This window comes from Callospermophilus lateralis, chromosome 5 (assembly GCF_048772815.1).
Source record: "Callospermophilus lateralis isolate mCalLat2 chromosome 5, mCalLat2.hap1, whole genome shotgun sequence".
NCBI lineage: Eukaryota > Metazoa > Chordata > Mammalia > Rodentia > Sciuridae > Callospermophilus > Callospermophilus lateralis.
Genome location: NC_135309.1, coordinates 107,709,549 through 107,725,503, shown reverse-complemented (window position 1 = coordinate 107,725,503; position 15,955 = coordinate 107,709,549). Strand labels below are relative to the sequence as shown.

Below are 15,955 nucleotides of genomic sequence, written 5' to 3'. Positions count from 1 at the left end.
TTCAATCATCAAATAAATGCTATGATAATCAACTGAGAAATAAAATGCATGATGAGAACTGTAGTAAATGTAAAACACATCTGCTTTTTTATTAATTGGTTAATCAAGGGCATCAAGTACTAAGGTAAAGATACATTGTATCTCCAGAAACAGTTAAAATGATTTTTAACTCAGGAAGCCTACTTCTTAATTTTCATATAATTTATTAATAAACCATAATTTTCTTGTTTTAAAACTGAAATAAAAAGTTAATACCTAAATTACAGAAAATACAATGTTTTACAAAATATTTTTAGTTTTTTTAAATTTTAGTTAACCATTCTACTGTAAAAGATCAAAAAGCTTTAGGGCCAAAGGAAAAAACAGTTATGCAAGCAAGAATGATAACCTTAAAAGAGAGAATATTTGAAACTCCTATACTTATCAATACAATCAGTATCTAAGGAACAGTTTGAAAAATAAGTCTGTCTACACTTTATTTCAATCTACTCTGCCACTGAACCCACTTGGCATTTTATTTAATATCTTCTTTAATTATATATAAGGAAATACATTTAACCAAGAAATATAAATAAACCTCCTTTAAAACAAAAAGTGCAAAAAAATACTGACCATGTTTGTTGTTTCCAAAATGACTATGTTTTAAATGAAACTCAAATACATGAACAAAAAGGCAGTATTTTAATAGAGCTAAGACTAAACTAGTAAAAAGCACTATAATTTATAAAATAAAGGATGCAGATAGTCTATCTGGCATGTTTCCCTTGAAAAAGAATAATGATACAGCATCGCTCCAATTTCAAAAGTTATATATCCATTTTTAAAAGGTAGTTGAAAAATACTAATTCACGGGAAAGTCATCTGGCAATGTTAAACCAAAAATACATTTTTGAAATAAGTTTAATAGTGAATTTATACTAACATGGTTAGTATTTTTCTTGTGTTTTAAAGATCTATTAACAATTCAAACATGCTAGTTTTTTTCTAATGAAAAGAGCTAATATGAATCAAAGGTAAATCTACTTACAAGTGAATCTGCATCGGGGCATTCCCTATTAAAACAAAGTATCAAAAACATTCAACTATTAGAACTGTCACTTATTATGCCATATTTAAAGTATTTATTTTGTTACATAAACATAACTTTTACTTAAACTTTACACAAATATTTAGAGAAAACAAATTATGAAGATTAAATTATACCAAATTATTTTAAAATTCAAAAAAGAAATTCCTATACCCATAACACCTGACAAAAACAAAAACAGCTTTCAAATATCCTAAAAATTATTTTCAAAAGTACTTCATTCCAGGGGTACTCATACTTCATACCAAAAAAGTTGGCAGTTCCATAAGGCTTTCTAATGGCTTTTAATTCTCCAAGTAGAGAAAGTTTTTGCTTATTTTAAATTTCTTTGCCAGAAGGTAACTTGGCTTTAAAAAGTAAGGTCTATATGTAAGGGAGCAAGTAGTCTAAAACTTTAAAACTAGTGGATAATTTATATTTATTGGTAAATAAAATTTTAAAATAATACTTAAACACTTCAGTTTCATTTGAAGTACTTTTTATAACTTGGCATACACAGAAGTCAAAACTGGTTTTCTCCAAACATGCTGAACAAGAACACTTGCCTTTGCTGTAACTTTGAAGTCTAACAGAGTATGTAATTGGGAACTAGTATTCTATCATGTATCTGATGAACAAATATTGAATTTTCATATAACCTAGGGAAAGCTATTATTTTAAATGTTAAACTAAAATTAAAAGATCAGAATATAATTAAGTCTACTAAGTTCATGAGTAATAAGGTTAGAAGAATTTCTATGTATATAATCTAAAACAAATGTACAATAATTGAGAGTTCAAACTTAAAAGGCATTTATACTTTTTACTTAAAATAATTAATGCATACAAAATAAGAATCTTATAGAAATAGGTATTTTTCTGGTCTGTCCTTAGAAAGACTAAGCACAGACCAGAAAAATATGCAAATTTAAGAGTTATGTTAAAGGAAGATAGGATGAAATAGATTTACAAAGGAAAAGTACAGATCACTACACTGCTCTTAAACAAAATGGAAACCCCCAATAAATAGGGTAAATGAAATCCCGTGTGTTTTTATATTCACTTAAAAGCCACTTTAAAAAAGTCAGGCACAGTGACACATGCCAGTAATCCTAGCTAAGGAAGCTGAGGTGGAAGGACTGCTTCAGTATGAGTTCAAAACTAGTCTGGGCCACAAAGCACATTAGAAAGACCCAATCTCAAAGAGGGGCAAGGAGTCACTGAAAATTGCAGTTTAAAATAGTTTCCTTACTCATACGTAAGGAATATAATATGAAAAAAAAAATGCATGCTTTGAGGTAATGTTCCAGAAAAGACACAGTAATAATATATACAATTCTTCTGGAGAATTAAATCATTGAAGATGTTAGAACATTCCCATATTCTCCTTTTTTAAAGATACATTTAAACATAAAGTGTTAATTTTCCAAACAGTTTATTCTTTGGCTTTAAGCCAGAACTCTCCAGTCTGTGTGGTAAAGCACACATCTTATCTGTTTGCCTTCATGGTAAGCAGTATACCTGCAGATAAAGCTCTAGGAAGAGTAAGGTCTGAGCAGGACTCATCTATCATAATTACTGAACACTTAAAAGCTTTCAGGCTATGAAGAAAGGCATGCCAAGAGCCTCTGGCATTTCAAGCAAAGTGAATTCTCACATTTTTCCTGCCAAGAAGTTTGAAAGAAGGTGATGGTGGTACAGTGGCTTAAGCAATGACTTTCTGTTCTTGTATTGTCTTTTGTTAAAAAAAAAAAAAAAAAAAAACTAACATCCAAGTGGCTTAATAATCCTACCAGAATTCATTGATCATAAAAATAATTTCCAAAGCATGGCATTTAAAATTATAAGTTCATTGAGTGAACAGTAGTGAAAGCCAGACATGATAAAAAGATCTTTATTTAAGGCTATTATTCTTTACAATATAGTCACTAGCACATAAACTGGCTACATTTTAAAAAAATTTTACTTAACAAATAAATTGTTTAAACTTCAATATGTATTTTCAATATTGCAAAAAGAAATTAGGTTCCATCCTCTTAGTAAAATATCACCTTCATAAATGCTTAAGAAAAACATTAGAAGAAAAGATGCTATCCACAAATATATAAATCACTTTGCAATGCTTTTAATTTTTGAACCAAATTAAGGAAAAAGAAACAGACATTTAGAAAAGGAGAAACTCAGTAACTAGATAGGAAGTAAGAATACTCAATGCACAAATTATTCTCTAATGTTGAAAATATGAGCACCAATCAAAATATCATGAGTTCTACTGATTATGCTAAAGAAACAGGGATTTTAAGCTTATTTTCAGACAATGTTCCTGGGTTAACAAATCATTCAAGCCTTTTGATTAGTATCTCTTCAGTTTAAACAGACTGAGTAATTATGGAAAGGAAGATTCCTTTACTTTGAGTTTGTCTCTGAATAATCACAGCTCCAAGTTTTTTCAAACCTAGGATTATATTAGGAATGCTTATATAGGTTGCTTAAAATGAAACACAACAAAAACTATGCTGAGGTCTCATGCCTAGAGAACAAGATTTAACTAGTCTGAGTGGCCACCCTAAGTAAGTTTATTTTAATATCCTAAGAAGTTTTAAATATAGCCATGGTAATTTTGTTTGGCTAATAATAGTAACTCAATTTATTATATGCTAATTACATATTCTTTGTATACTATTTTCTTATTCTTAAAAGAAGATAAGTCAGATGTGTAAGAAGATTACGTACTCCATCTAAAAATGAGAACTTCCTATAAATGGTAAAATATGTTAAGGTTTCCCTCTCTTGCTGTTCAACATTTTCCACTGATAATATACATATATCTCTACATGCTTATAGCTTAGAATTGTCCAGGAAGATTTTCATCAAATAGTTGACCAGAGATTTTATTTTAGATAATAAGATTGTCGGATTTTTTGGTTTTTCTGCCTTTTAATTTTTAAAAACATGCATGTGTAATTTTATAAAAATCAGAGTATTTTAAAAGTTTCAATTTCAAGACACTAAAGATTTCATCTATAATGTCTTAAATTATTTTTAAATATTTTTTTTAGCTGTTGATGGACCTTTATTTGTTTATTTTTATGTGGTGCTGAGACCCGAACCCAGTGCCTCACACATGCTCGGCAAGCACTCTACCACTGAGCCACAGCCCCAAACCCAATGTCTTAAAATTTTTAAGTAATTAAAAAGTAATTAACTAGGGCTTAAGTTGTGGTTCAGTGGTAGACCGCTTGCCTGGCACGTGTGAGGCACTGGGTTCAATTCTTAGCACCACATAAGAATAAAAAATAAAAATAAAACAAAGATATTGTTTCAATCTACAACTAAAAAAAAAAAAAAAAAAAAAAAAGGAAAAAAAAGGAATTAACCAATATTCTAACCAAAGGAACTGGCGAATATATTTACAAAATAGGTTTGCTTTTTCATACTTTAGATATATATTTTGAGTGATTTCCAAATGACTTTTTTCTTTCCAAATTCAAAACAACAACAGTCTTATTCACTTTTAACAGTGGAATAGATTTTCACAATATTTAAAATACTTACACAGATTCTGCATCCTTTTCCTTTTTAATTATTCCTGGCAAAGCAAAAGTCTTTCTTTTCCTTGGTTTTATGCCTTTAAGATAAATGTATATTGTTATAGAAACACATCTGCTCCTAATAAATATATTAAACTTATGAAATACTTTGTGTTTTCGACACGATTTGTTTATAATTGTTGATGCTAAATGTGGATGAAAGAAATAAAAGTATTAACCTTTAAATTCTAGTATTTATCCTAGCATCTCAGGACCTGAATCTGAGGAAGGAGGATCATTCAAAGCTAGCCTCAGCAACTTAGGATGGCCCTAAAAACTTGGTGAGACCCTGTCTCTAAATAAAATATAAAAAGGGCTGGGGTTGTGGCTCAGTGGAAGAGCGCTCACCTAGCATATTCGAGACCCTGGGTTCGAACCTCAGCACCACATAAAAATAAGTAAATAAAACAAAGGTATAAAAAAGGTGGGGGGCTGGGGATGTGGCTTGGTGGTTAAGTGCCTCTGGGTTAAATCCCTGGTTCCAGAAAATAAATAAATAAACCCTAGTATTTAAACACATTCATAGTCTGTTTAAACTTTTCTTCATTTATTATTAGCCTATTATTCACCAAAAGATTATAGAACATTCACTTAATCAATGAAATTCTCTTTCTTCTCCTAAGTGTCCCATAAGTCACCTCAAGCAAAATAAGCACATGGAGGTATCTTAAATTTTAAAGAAAGTACAATACTCATTATATTAGATTTTGTTATAAAAGCAGGTCAAATCATGATCCTTGTCCAGAGGGTCACAAATTATAAATGTGTTGTTTTAAATAAAAAGATAATAGAGCTGAGGATGTGGCTGGGAATGAGTGCTTGCCTAGCACGTGAAGACCTTAGGTCCAACCCTGATACCATGAAAAATTTAAAAATTAAAAAAAAAAAAAAAAGGCCAGCCAATCCATTAGAAGAGAGATATGAAATGTCAGTAGTAAGGCATTTTTATGTCCTTATGTTATCACTAATACTATAAAGGAATATCACTAATTTTACGTACCAGAACCAAAGAGAAAAAAATCATCTTTGTCCTTTCTACTATGTCAATTCTTCATCCCCTAGTTATATGAAAATTATTTTTAAGAGTCAGTTATGCTAGTAATTGTTGATGGAATTCAAGTGTACTGGAGAACAGTAACAAACCCTCAGTAACCTAAGTTAATCTCTCATTTCAGAGACTAAGAAATTCAAGAGTTTTGGTTTTGTTTTTTAACTCATCAGATACAAGTATCATGATGGACTTGCTATCATGCAAAACAAACCCTAAACATAACACATGATGATATGCTAAAAATCAACTTTTTTATTCTCATAGTATAGGTATTATATTTTATTATTTTCACTTTGCAATAAAAAGTTAAGGTTCAGAGAACTTAAAATACTGTTTTCCAATAGGTAGTGAGTGTTAGAAGGCTAGGTCCCAGAGCTACTGAGAACCCCAATAATAAACTTATACACTATAATAAATAATTTTTCCAAACTCTTAGGTAAGGATTGGAAAAAACAGAATATTACTTTCAAATTATTTCTAGTAGCTCACATTCAGATTTTTATGTCACTCCTCAGGCATGGTAACACCTATGGCTAGCAGCCCCTCTTTGTTTACTAAACAGATGACACTAGCTGTTGCCATGTGAGTTAGCACATTATAAGACATCAACTTACCTTCAACTGCACTAGCAGGGTCACATTCTTCAAATTCAATGAGGCCTGGGGGGTAAAAAAAAAAAAAAATAACTAGTAGAAAATAATTATTGGATAAATTCCATTATAATACATCCTTGTTTTTTACATTTTTAAATTTTAATGTAATTGACAAGACTGTTCTGTAATGTATTCCAGTGTTATTAAAATATAAGTTGATATTAATTAATACTAATTTAAATATCAGAAATAAGTCTTGTAAAACAAATAATCCTAACAGTGAAAAAACTTGAGAATAGCCTATTATAATCACAATAATTTACTGGATACTAGAGAACTGAAGACGCAGATTTAACATATACTTTCTGCTTTCAAGGAGCTTTAGCACAGTTAGTAAGAGAAAATAAAAATGATAAGAGGCAGCTGCTAAATCCTTGGCTATGCTCATGGGAAAAACAGGGGTACCAAGATGGTAAATACTACTAGAATGTAAGCTTGGGATCTCATCAGTCTTGGTCACCACTATATCCTCATTTCCTAGAACAATGCTTAGCAAATATGAAGACTTCAGTAAATATTTGTTAAATAATATATCAATTAATTAATCACATGCTAGTTAAGTGGTGGCTCTGGGATTATAAAACATACACACACACACACACCTGTAAACTGGTCTTACATGAAAATTAATTTAATGCTAGTATGAGGGATAGGCTGTAGAAAGGAAGTAGATGGTAAAATAGCCATGAAATGAGAGAATTGCCGAGACTAGACTTAAATGAAAAATAATGTATATTTCATATATGGGAAATACTATACTATTTAAATAGGAAAGCAGCAAAAGCATGATTTTTCCCATTGCAATATCCTAAAAGCTAAACATCAGTCTAAAAAACTTATCTCACTAAACTGACGTATTAGTCCGGTTATACTATGTAAGTCTATGAAAGCCCAGAATTTTTGTAAAATAATATTTAATTTATTAATGGTAACTGGTATAAACTGCAATGCCAACTTAAAAATAGAGACTAAAGAAAAAATGACAAGAGGATCTGAAGAAAAAATGATAGAGAATTTATTTAATGGTTCTTGTGAAATGTTAAGCTTAACCATAACTATGCTAATTCATGATCAGAGGTCTCATTGATCATTCTATTATAAAAAATCACTGATCAGAAAGAAATATTTCTCTACAACTAGGAGAATCTAAAAATATTTAGCCAATAGCCTAAGAGCTCATTTTAGAGAGGGGGGATAAAGATAAAAATTAAAAACACCAATGCCAAACAATCTGCATTATTTACAAATTGCATTTACTTTTACAAAATCATCTCAGTAAATGTGGTATAAAAACATCTTTTTAAAGATCTCTGAGTGGAGGGAGGATAGTAGAGGATAGGAAAGGTAGCAGAATACAACAGTTACTAATAGGGCATTATGTAAAAATGTGGATGTGTAACCGATGTGATTCTGCAATCTGTATTGGGGGTAAAAATGGGAGTTCATAATCCACTTGAATCTATTATATGTAATATGAGATGTCAAGAGCTTTGTAATATTTTGAACAACCAATAAAAATAAATAAATAAAGATCTCTGAGTGAATTTGTATATGTAAAAAGAGTAAATGTATCCTTTAACAATAAAACCAGTCTTCAAACAAAAGTCCACATTTCTTCCTCAAAAACCCTTTTCCTATGTAGACATATTTTGATTAATTTCCCCTTTGCTTCTAAAAAGCCTCTAAAATCTATTCAAAATTAAAAAATACCCAATTAAAATATTCAAAATAAATATTTTTCAAATATAAAATGTCAAATCCTTTCAAGTTACAAAATTTTAAGTACCATCCACATAAACTTTTCTTCTAAAGGCAAAAATACCAAGTTTCTAATATAATAAAACTAAACACAATCTTCAAAAAAAAAACCAAAACATTAAATCGTGTACAGAAAGATTTTCTTTCTCAAATGCATATGCTCCACATGTTCCTTCACATGGCAAGGCTTTGCGTGCCTGGCTCAGTGCCAGTTGACAGCTCAGCTGGATATCAATGCACAGACTGACCCCCCTTGAAGCATGTCACTTCTGAACTGTTTCACAAGTGAAAAGTTTATTCAGCATCTCTCTCAAATGCAGTGTACTGCCCATCATTCTGCTATTTAATCATAAGACTAGTTATTTTTTTGACAGTACTAAAGCCAGAGTAAGAGTCTTAATGAATAGTTCGCTACAACTGGAATTTTGACTGTTTTAGACTCAATTAATTCTGTTGTCAATATTAATAACTGCTCTTAGCACTTAGATTTTATGCTGGGTCACAAGGGCAATTTAGTTTATATAAAAGTAAATAAAACCATTTTGGTTCTGTCTCTTGATGCTCTTATCACACATTATCTAAAAATGCCACTATGAGTTCAATTAAACTCAAAAGAACAACTCTAAAAGGTCATCAATTTAAAGCAAAACAATTCTTAAATATGATGCTTTAATCAGCCAGTTAGAATAAATTATTGCTACAAAAAAAGCCATCAACCTAATAAATTCATCCAAGCCTAATTTGGATCAGAACTTTAAAGAAATGTTACAAGAGGAAAAGCAACTTACTTAACATTAATGTTTAATCATCACAAATGTTCTATGGAATGAGACAAAGTATAAAATATGTGAAATACTGAATTAACAGTCTCCACTGCTTTGGAATCAATCCTAAATCTCAAAGTCACCAATATGAAAAATTTTCAACTTCATCAAATTAAAAACTGGCCTCAAAACTTGATTTGAGTACCTGGGCTACTCAAATCAAGCACATTTCTGCATATTCCCAATAAAACCAAAGAACATCTGATTCTAATTAGAGCCAAGTTAAAACATATAAACATGCTTAGACAGCTGGGTGTGGTAGTGAACATCTATAAGTCCAGCTACTCAGGGGACTGAGGTAAGAGGATCACAAGTTGCAGCCTGGACAACTGACCAAGTCCCATCTACAAATTTTACAAAAGGGCTAAAGATACAGCTCAGTGGTAGAGGGCTTGCCTCACAATGCAGGAGGTCATGGGTTCAATTCCCAGTACTGCAAAACAAACAAGTAAATAAATAAAACATATTCACACATACACTAAAAGTCTAATGAAAGGATGTGCCTGTGTAGGGTGAGGGGTTGACTAATAGCAATGGAAGTCAATGAGTACATTTTCAAGCTTGCTCCTATGCCTGAGGAATGTAACAAAGCCACTCACCCAGATACCTGAGATGATGAGCCAGGCAAGCAAACACATAAAACAGCATCAAACTCCAGCTTGTGGTGACATATAAAGGTCACAGAGATTCAAGTTCCAGTTCTACCACTTGCTTGCCAGCTGATCGTCTTGGACTAGTTACTTTCTTTGAACCCAGGTTCTACATTTGTAAAAGGGGATAACAATAATACCTTTGTCCTACATGTTTTCTCTAAGTATATCCATACACACAGGTTGATGTTTTTATTTTTCCTTTTGCTAAATGGTTTCAAATTAAGGTACTGACATTAATGACACTTCCTTCAATCAACATCTTCTTTCCAGAGTCCTATGCATGCTAAGTACAAATTACCACTGAGCTACATCCTCAAACAGAGAGTTATGTTGAGGAATTCATAAAGAAAAACTCCTAGTGCAACACTTCTAAGCTCTATCATGTACAGAATCTCATGAAGACTAGTAAAATCACAAAACCTTGAGCCCCCACCAATAGTTATCCTATTTGGAAGGTCTGGAGTGCTGCTATGGAATTTGCATTTTCATGGTCCTGGAATCACACTTTGAGAACTATGGTTTAAGTGGACCCTGGGGCTACTGCTGTATTTACCTTGGGGTCACATTTACATTCAGTAAATCTATACAGTGCTCTTCCAAATATACTGTACACACAAATCCCCTGGGGATCTTATTAAAATACATATTCTGATTCAATAAGTCTGAATTGGGTTTATAACATGCATCCAGGAGACTTAATGTTGCAGATTCTCAACCTCTATGCATTAAGTCAGCTGAGGAGTTTTAAAACATAGTGGTTCCCACCCTACATAAATAAAATCAGAATTTCTGTGGCAATGCACAGAAATAACAAGCTAAGGAAAAAAATAATCTAGGTACCCAAAGATGGAAAACTAGCAATGAGGCAAATTTGGAAATCAGTCTTATATCAAATAGATTTCAATTATTGCAAAATCTTCCAAATTTTCATCAAGATCTCCAATCACAGAATCTTAGCATTGAAATATAACCTCCTCCAAGTACATTCAAATTCTGACACTGTGCACATACCCCTAGATAGAGTCATATTTTTGCATCCCCTATGATCTTCACTAGAGCCTTGTTTGTACTTTTAATTACAGTACTTACATCAGTAAGCCCTGCCCATCTCAGTTAATGGCAATCCCAACCTTTCTGTTATGCAGGCCAAAACTTCTGAAGGGATTCTTCCACCCTCTTTTAAACAGCTTTGCTGAGTTGTAATTAACACACAATAAACTATAAATGTATTTAAATTATAAAATGTGGTAAATTTTGATGTGTCACATTTGTGAGTCTACTGCCACAAATAATATAAACCACCACTTCATGCTTGCTCTTTTGTATCCCATTCTACCCATCCCAAGGCAACCACTGACCTGCATAATTATTCATCCATGTTCTTCCATGAATCAATAGTTCATTAATTTTTACTGTTGGGTAGTACCTTACACCACTATTTGCTTATCCATTCTTCTGTTAAAGGACATTCAACCATTTCCTATTTGGGGCTATTATAAATAAAACTACAACGAACATTCATATATGTCTTTTCAGGATATGCATTTCCTCTTCTTTTAGGTAAATACCTAGGAGTAGAACGGCTGGATCATATGGTAGGTGTATGTTAAGATTTCTAAGAACCTGTTGGGCTGTTTTCCAGAATGGTTATACCATTTTATATTTACTATCATCAGTGTATATGAGTTCTAGTTCTTCCACATCTTTATGGACTTGGTATGGTTGGTCAGTGCTTTTTTTTTTTTTTTTAAATAATCACGCTCTTAAAGTATATAGTGATGTTAAAATGGTTTTAATCTACATACCTCTAATAAATAATGAAGTTCAGAATCTTTTTATTTGCTTGTTAGTTATTCATATATTTTCTTTGGTGAAGTGTCTAAAATTTTGGCTATTTTTTTGCATTAAAATTTACTTATTATTTTGAAACAAATGTAAAATGCATTGTAATATTATTTATAACATTATTTTATATCTATACAGACTCATAGATATTTATTTTATTCTTTGGGTTATAATCCAATATATTCATTACTTTGACTTGTTCAAGTCATTCCAACTTTGGCCACACGGAGCTCTTTTTAGTCTGTCATCTATGCCCTTCTAAAAATATAAAATTTCTCCCCAAAACCTACAATATTAGAGAAAAAAAATCTTTTATACACAAAATTAAAATTGGGTAAACTGGATTTCATGAAAACTTTTTGTTCTTCAAAAATTACCATTAAAATTAAAAAAGACAATCTATAGACTGAGAGAAAATGTAAACAAAATATGCATCTGGGTGGCTTGTATTCAGAATTAATAGGATTGACAATCCAATTTTAAAATGCTCAAAGGATATGAATTACTCTCTGACAAAGAAAATTATTAGCTGAGTATCATAGCAAACATCTGTAATTCCAGTTATTGAGGGGGAGATATGGGGTGGTGCGAGGCAGGGGGAACACAAGTTCAAGACCAGCCTGAGCAATTCAATGACACCTGGTCTCAAAACAAGAACTAAACAGGGCTAGGGAGTGGCACAGTGGTAGAATACCCCTGAATTCAATCCCCAATACCACAAAAATTAAAATTAAAAAAAAAAAAACAGTTGGGGCTGCGGTTGTAGCTCAGTGGCTTGCCTAGCATGCCTAGCATGCGAAAGGCACTGGGCTCGATTCTCAGCATTGCATATAAATGAATAAATAAATAAAGGTCGTCAACAACTAAAAGTAATATTTTTAAAAAAGAAAGAAAACTGTTAATGATAGATAAGTACCTGAAAACATGTTCAACATTATTAGTCATTGAGTAAATGTAGATTTAAAGAAAAAAAATTAATGAGGCACTATTATCCTAGTAGAATGCCTATATTCTAAAAGACACAATCTTACATACAGGCAAAGGTAGAACCTTCATGCATTGCTGGTGAGAACTGTAAAATGCTACAATTATGTTGGAAAACAGTTTGGCAGTATGTTAAAAGTAAAGCATATAGCTATCATAAGAACTAGCCTTTAGTGGGGCACGGTGGCACTCGCTTGTATTCCCAGTAGCTCGGGAGGCTGAGACAGGAGAATTGGAAGTTCAAAGACAGCTTCAGCAATGGCGAGGCATTAAGCAACTCAGTAAGACCCTGTCTTTAAATAAAATACAAAAATAGGACTGGGGATGTGGCTCAGTGGTTGAGTTTCCCTGATTTCAATCCCCAATACCCACCTCCCCCCACCCAAAAAAAAAAAAAAAAAACAGCCTTTCCACTCCTAGAAATCTCTACCCAAGAAATATGAAAACATACCTCTTATAAAGACTTATATGTTAAAATTCAAAGGAGTATTATTCATAATAGCCCCAAACTAGAAACATTGTAAATGTTTATCAACAGGAAAATTACTAAATGTGTTAGTCAGCATTTCATCACTGTGACCAAAATACCTGGCAAGAACAAGTTAGAGGAGGAAAAGTTTATTTTGATTCATGGTTCCAGAAGTCTCTGTCCATAGTTGGTCAACTCCATTACTCTCCACCTGAGGTAAGGCAAACTACTGTGGCAGAAGAGCATGGGGAAGAAAGCTGCTCAATTTATGGCAGTCAGGAAGAGGAAAGAGAGAACTTAAGGATCCAGGGACAAAATATAATCCCCAGGGTACACCCCCGCAAACTACTTCCTCCAGTCTTGCCCCCCCACCTACAGTTAGCACCCAGTAATCCATTCAAATCATTAATCCATCAAATAAATTAACCTATCAATTAGGTTATACCCCTTATTTAATCATTTTGAATGAATGCTGCTACACTGAACATCATTTCCAATATACCAGCCTTTGGGGAGACATTTTATATCCAAACCATAACACTAAACAAACCGTGGTTATTCCATACAGCTCATCAGAAAAAAGTAATGACAGATGAAATAAAGTGAATAAACCTCAAAAACGTTACCTAAGTGAAAGAAGTCAGATATAAAAATTACATATTTCATTTATATAAAAAATTCTAGAAAAATCAAAAATAGAAATAGTGGTTGTATGCTTGGAATGACACCATCAAACAGACACAAGGAAAGTTTTTAGGATGATGGATAATGTTTTAAAACTAAGTTGTGATGACATGTGTGCAATTGTTCAAAATTTCTAAAACTTATCATATATACTCTCAATAGATACACTTCATATACCATAAAGAACACCTCAGCCAAGGTTGTGGCTCAGTGGTAGAGCGTTCGCCTAGCACGTGTGAGGTACTGGGTTCGATCCCCGGCACCATATAAAATAAAGGTATTGTGTCCATCTAAAACTATATATACATGTATATGTGTGTGGGTGTATATATATATATATATATATATATATATATATATAGAGAGAGAGAGAGAGAGAGAGAGAGAGAGAGAAAGCAAGAGAGCACATATATATATATAATAACATATATATATATATATAAAATGTAAAAAAAAAAAAAAAAAAAAAAGAAAAACTCTTCAATGTAGCAGGCAGAATAATGTCTCCTTTCCCCCCAAAGAGGTCCACATGTTCACTCCAGAACCTTTGAATATGTTACATTAGGTTACAAGGCAAAGGGGAATGTAGATTGAAGATGAAATTAACATTAGTAATCAGATGATCTTAAAGCAAGGAGGTTACCCTGGGTTATCAGAGTAGTCCCAATGTAATAAAGAGATATTCAAAAATAGAAAAGTGAAAAAGGAGGGGGAGAGGAGGTTAAAATGATGCAGTGTGGGAAGAACTTGGCTAGCCTTTGCTATCTGGAAAATTACAGAAGGGGGCCGCAACCCAAAGAATTTGCACAGCAAAAATTTCTAGAAGCTGAAAAAGGTGAAATTCTCCTCTAGAGTCTCCATTATTTAGTCCTGCTGACACATTGATTTTAACAAGTGAGATTTCATGTTAAACTTCTGATCTAAAAAAAATCACAAGGTAACAAATATGTTCAGTAAAAGTTTAAAAAAAAAAGTTTTTTCCTCCAAGAGAGGAAAAGTTAGAGGTCTCATATTACCTCATTTCAAAACTTACTAAAACTTGCTTCAGTCATCAGACTAGTGTGATACTAGCATAAGGATGGAACTGAGATTCCAGAAACAAGTCCATACACCAATACAAGTGATTTTCAACCAAGTGCTACATCAATCCAATTAGAAAAGATTAACCTGTTCAACAAATGGTGCTAGGACAACTAGATATTAATATACAAAATAATGAAGTTAAAACTCTTAAACTGATACAGTATATAACATATAAATAAATCTTTATGACCTTTAATTTGGTAATGGTTTCTTTAACACAACAGTAAAAGCACAACCAAAACAAATAATAAATTGAACTTCATCAAATAAAAAAACATTTGTTCAGCCGGGTACAGAGCACACACCTGTAATCCCAGCAACTTTGAAAGAGAATCTCTAAGGCAGGAGGATCTCGAGTTCAAAGTCCACCTCAGCAAAAGTGAGGTGCTAAACAACTCAGTGAGACCCCCCGTCTCTAAATAAAATACAAAATAGGGCTGATGATGTGGCTCAGTAGTCAAGTGCCCCAGAGTTCAATCCACGTACCCCTCCTCCCCCGCAAAAAAACATCTATGCATTATTTTTTTTAAATGAAGATAAACCATACAATGGTAGAAAATACTTGCAAACTATTTATATGATAAGGATCTGGTGTCCAGAATAAACTCTTTGAACTCAACAACAAAAAGAATCTAATTTTAAAATGGGCAAGCTGGTTACAGTGATGTGCACCTGTAGTCCCAGCTACTAAGACGGTGAGCAAGATCACATGAACCCAGGAATTCAAGACCAGCCTGGACAACATGGCAAAACCCTACCTTAAAAGGCGGTGGGGCACTGTTACAGTTATCTAATACTTGACAAAGATGCCAAAAATCTATGTTAGAGAAAAGTCTTTTATCAAATGGTGCTGATAAAACTGAAGATGAAATTAACATTAGTAATCAGATGATCTTAAAGCAAGGAGGTTACCCTGGGTTATCAGAGTAGTCCCAATATAATAAAGAGATATTCAAAAATAGAAAAGGGAAAAAGGAGGAGGAGAGGAGGTTAAAATGATGCAGTGTGGGAAGAACTATCCACATATAGAATGAAACTAGAATCCTCTCACCCTGCATGTAAGTCCAATCAAGTGGATCAAAGACCTTACTTAGTATTAGACCAGAAACTTTGCAACTGATAGAAGAAAACAGAATCAACACTCCAACATATTGGCACAGGCAGCAACTTCCTTAACAAGATCCCCAAAACTCAAGAAATAAAACCAAGAATCAACAAGTGGGATGCCATCAGATTAAAAAATCTTCTGAACAGCAAAGGAAATAATTAAGAGCATGACAAGAGAGCCTACAGAA

General features: G+C 32.6%; 1 protein-coding gene across 2 annotated transcripts in view; it reads right to left on the bottom strand.

Annotated features, from left to right (window-relative positions):
• Positions 1-15,955, bottom strand: part of Fcho2 (FCH and mu domain containing endocytic adaptor 2) — a 131,062-nt gene that overhangs the window by 42,118 nt on the left and 72,989 nt on the right. For both annotated transcript variants that reach the window (XM_076857138.1, XM_076857139.1), the window contains exons 9-11: positions 6,322-6,366; positions 4,622-4,694; positions 1,028-1,052 (exon numbers count right to left, since the gene is read on the bottom strand). In XM_076857138.1, coding sequence (XP_076713253.1) covers positions 1,028-1,052; positions 4,622-4,694; positions 6,322-6,366 — 143 coding nt within the window. The remainder of the gene's footprint in view (positions 1-1,027; positions 1,053-4,621; positions 4,695-6,321; positions 6,367-15,955) is intronic.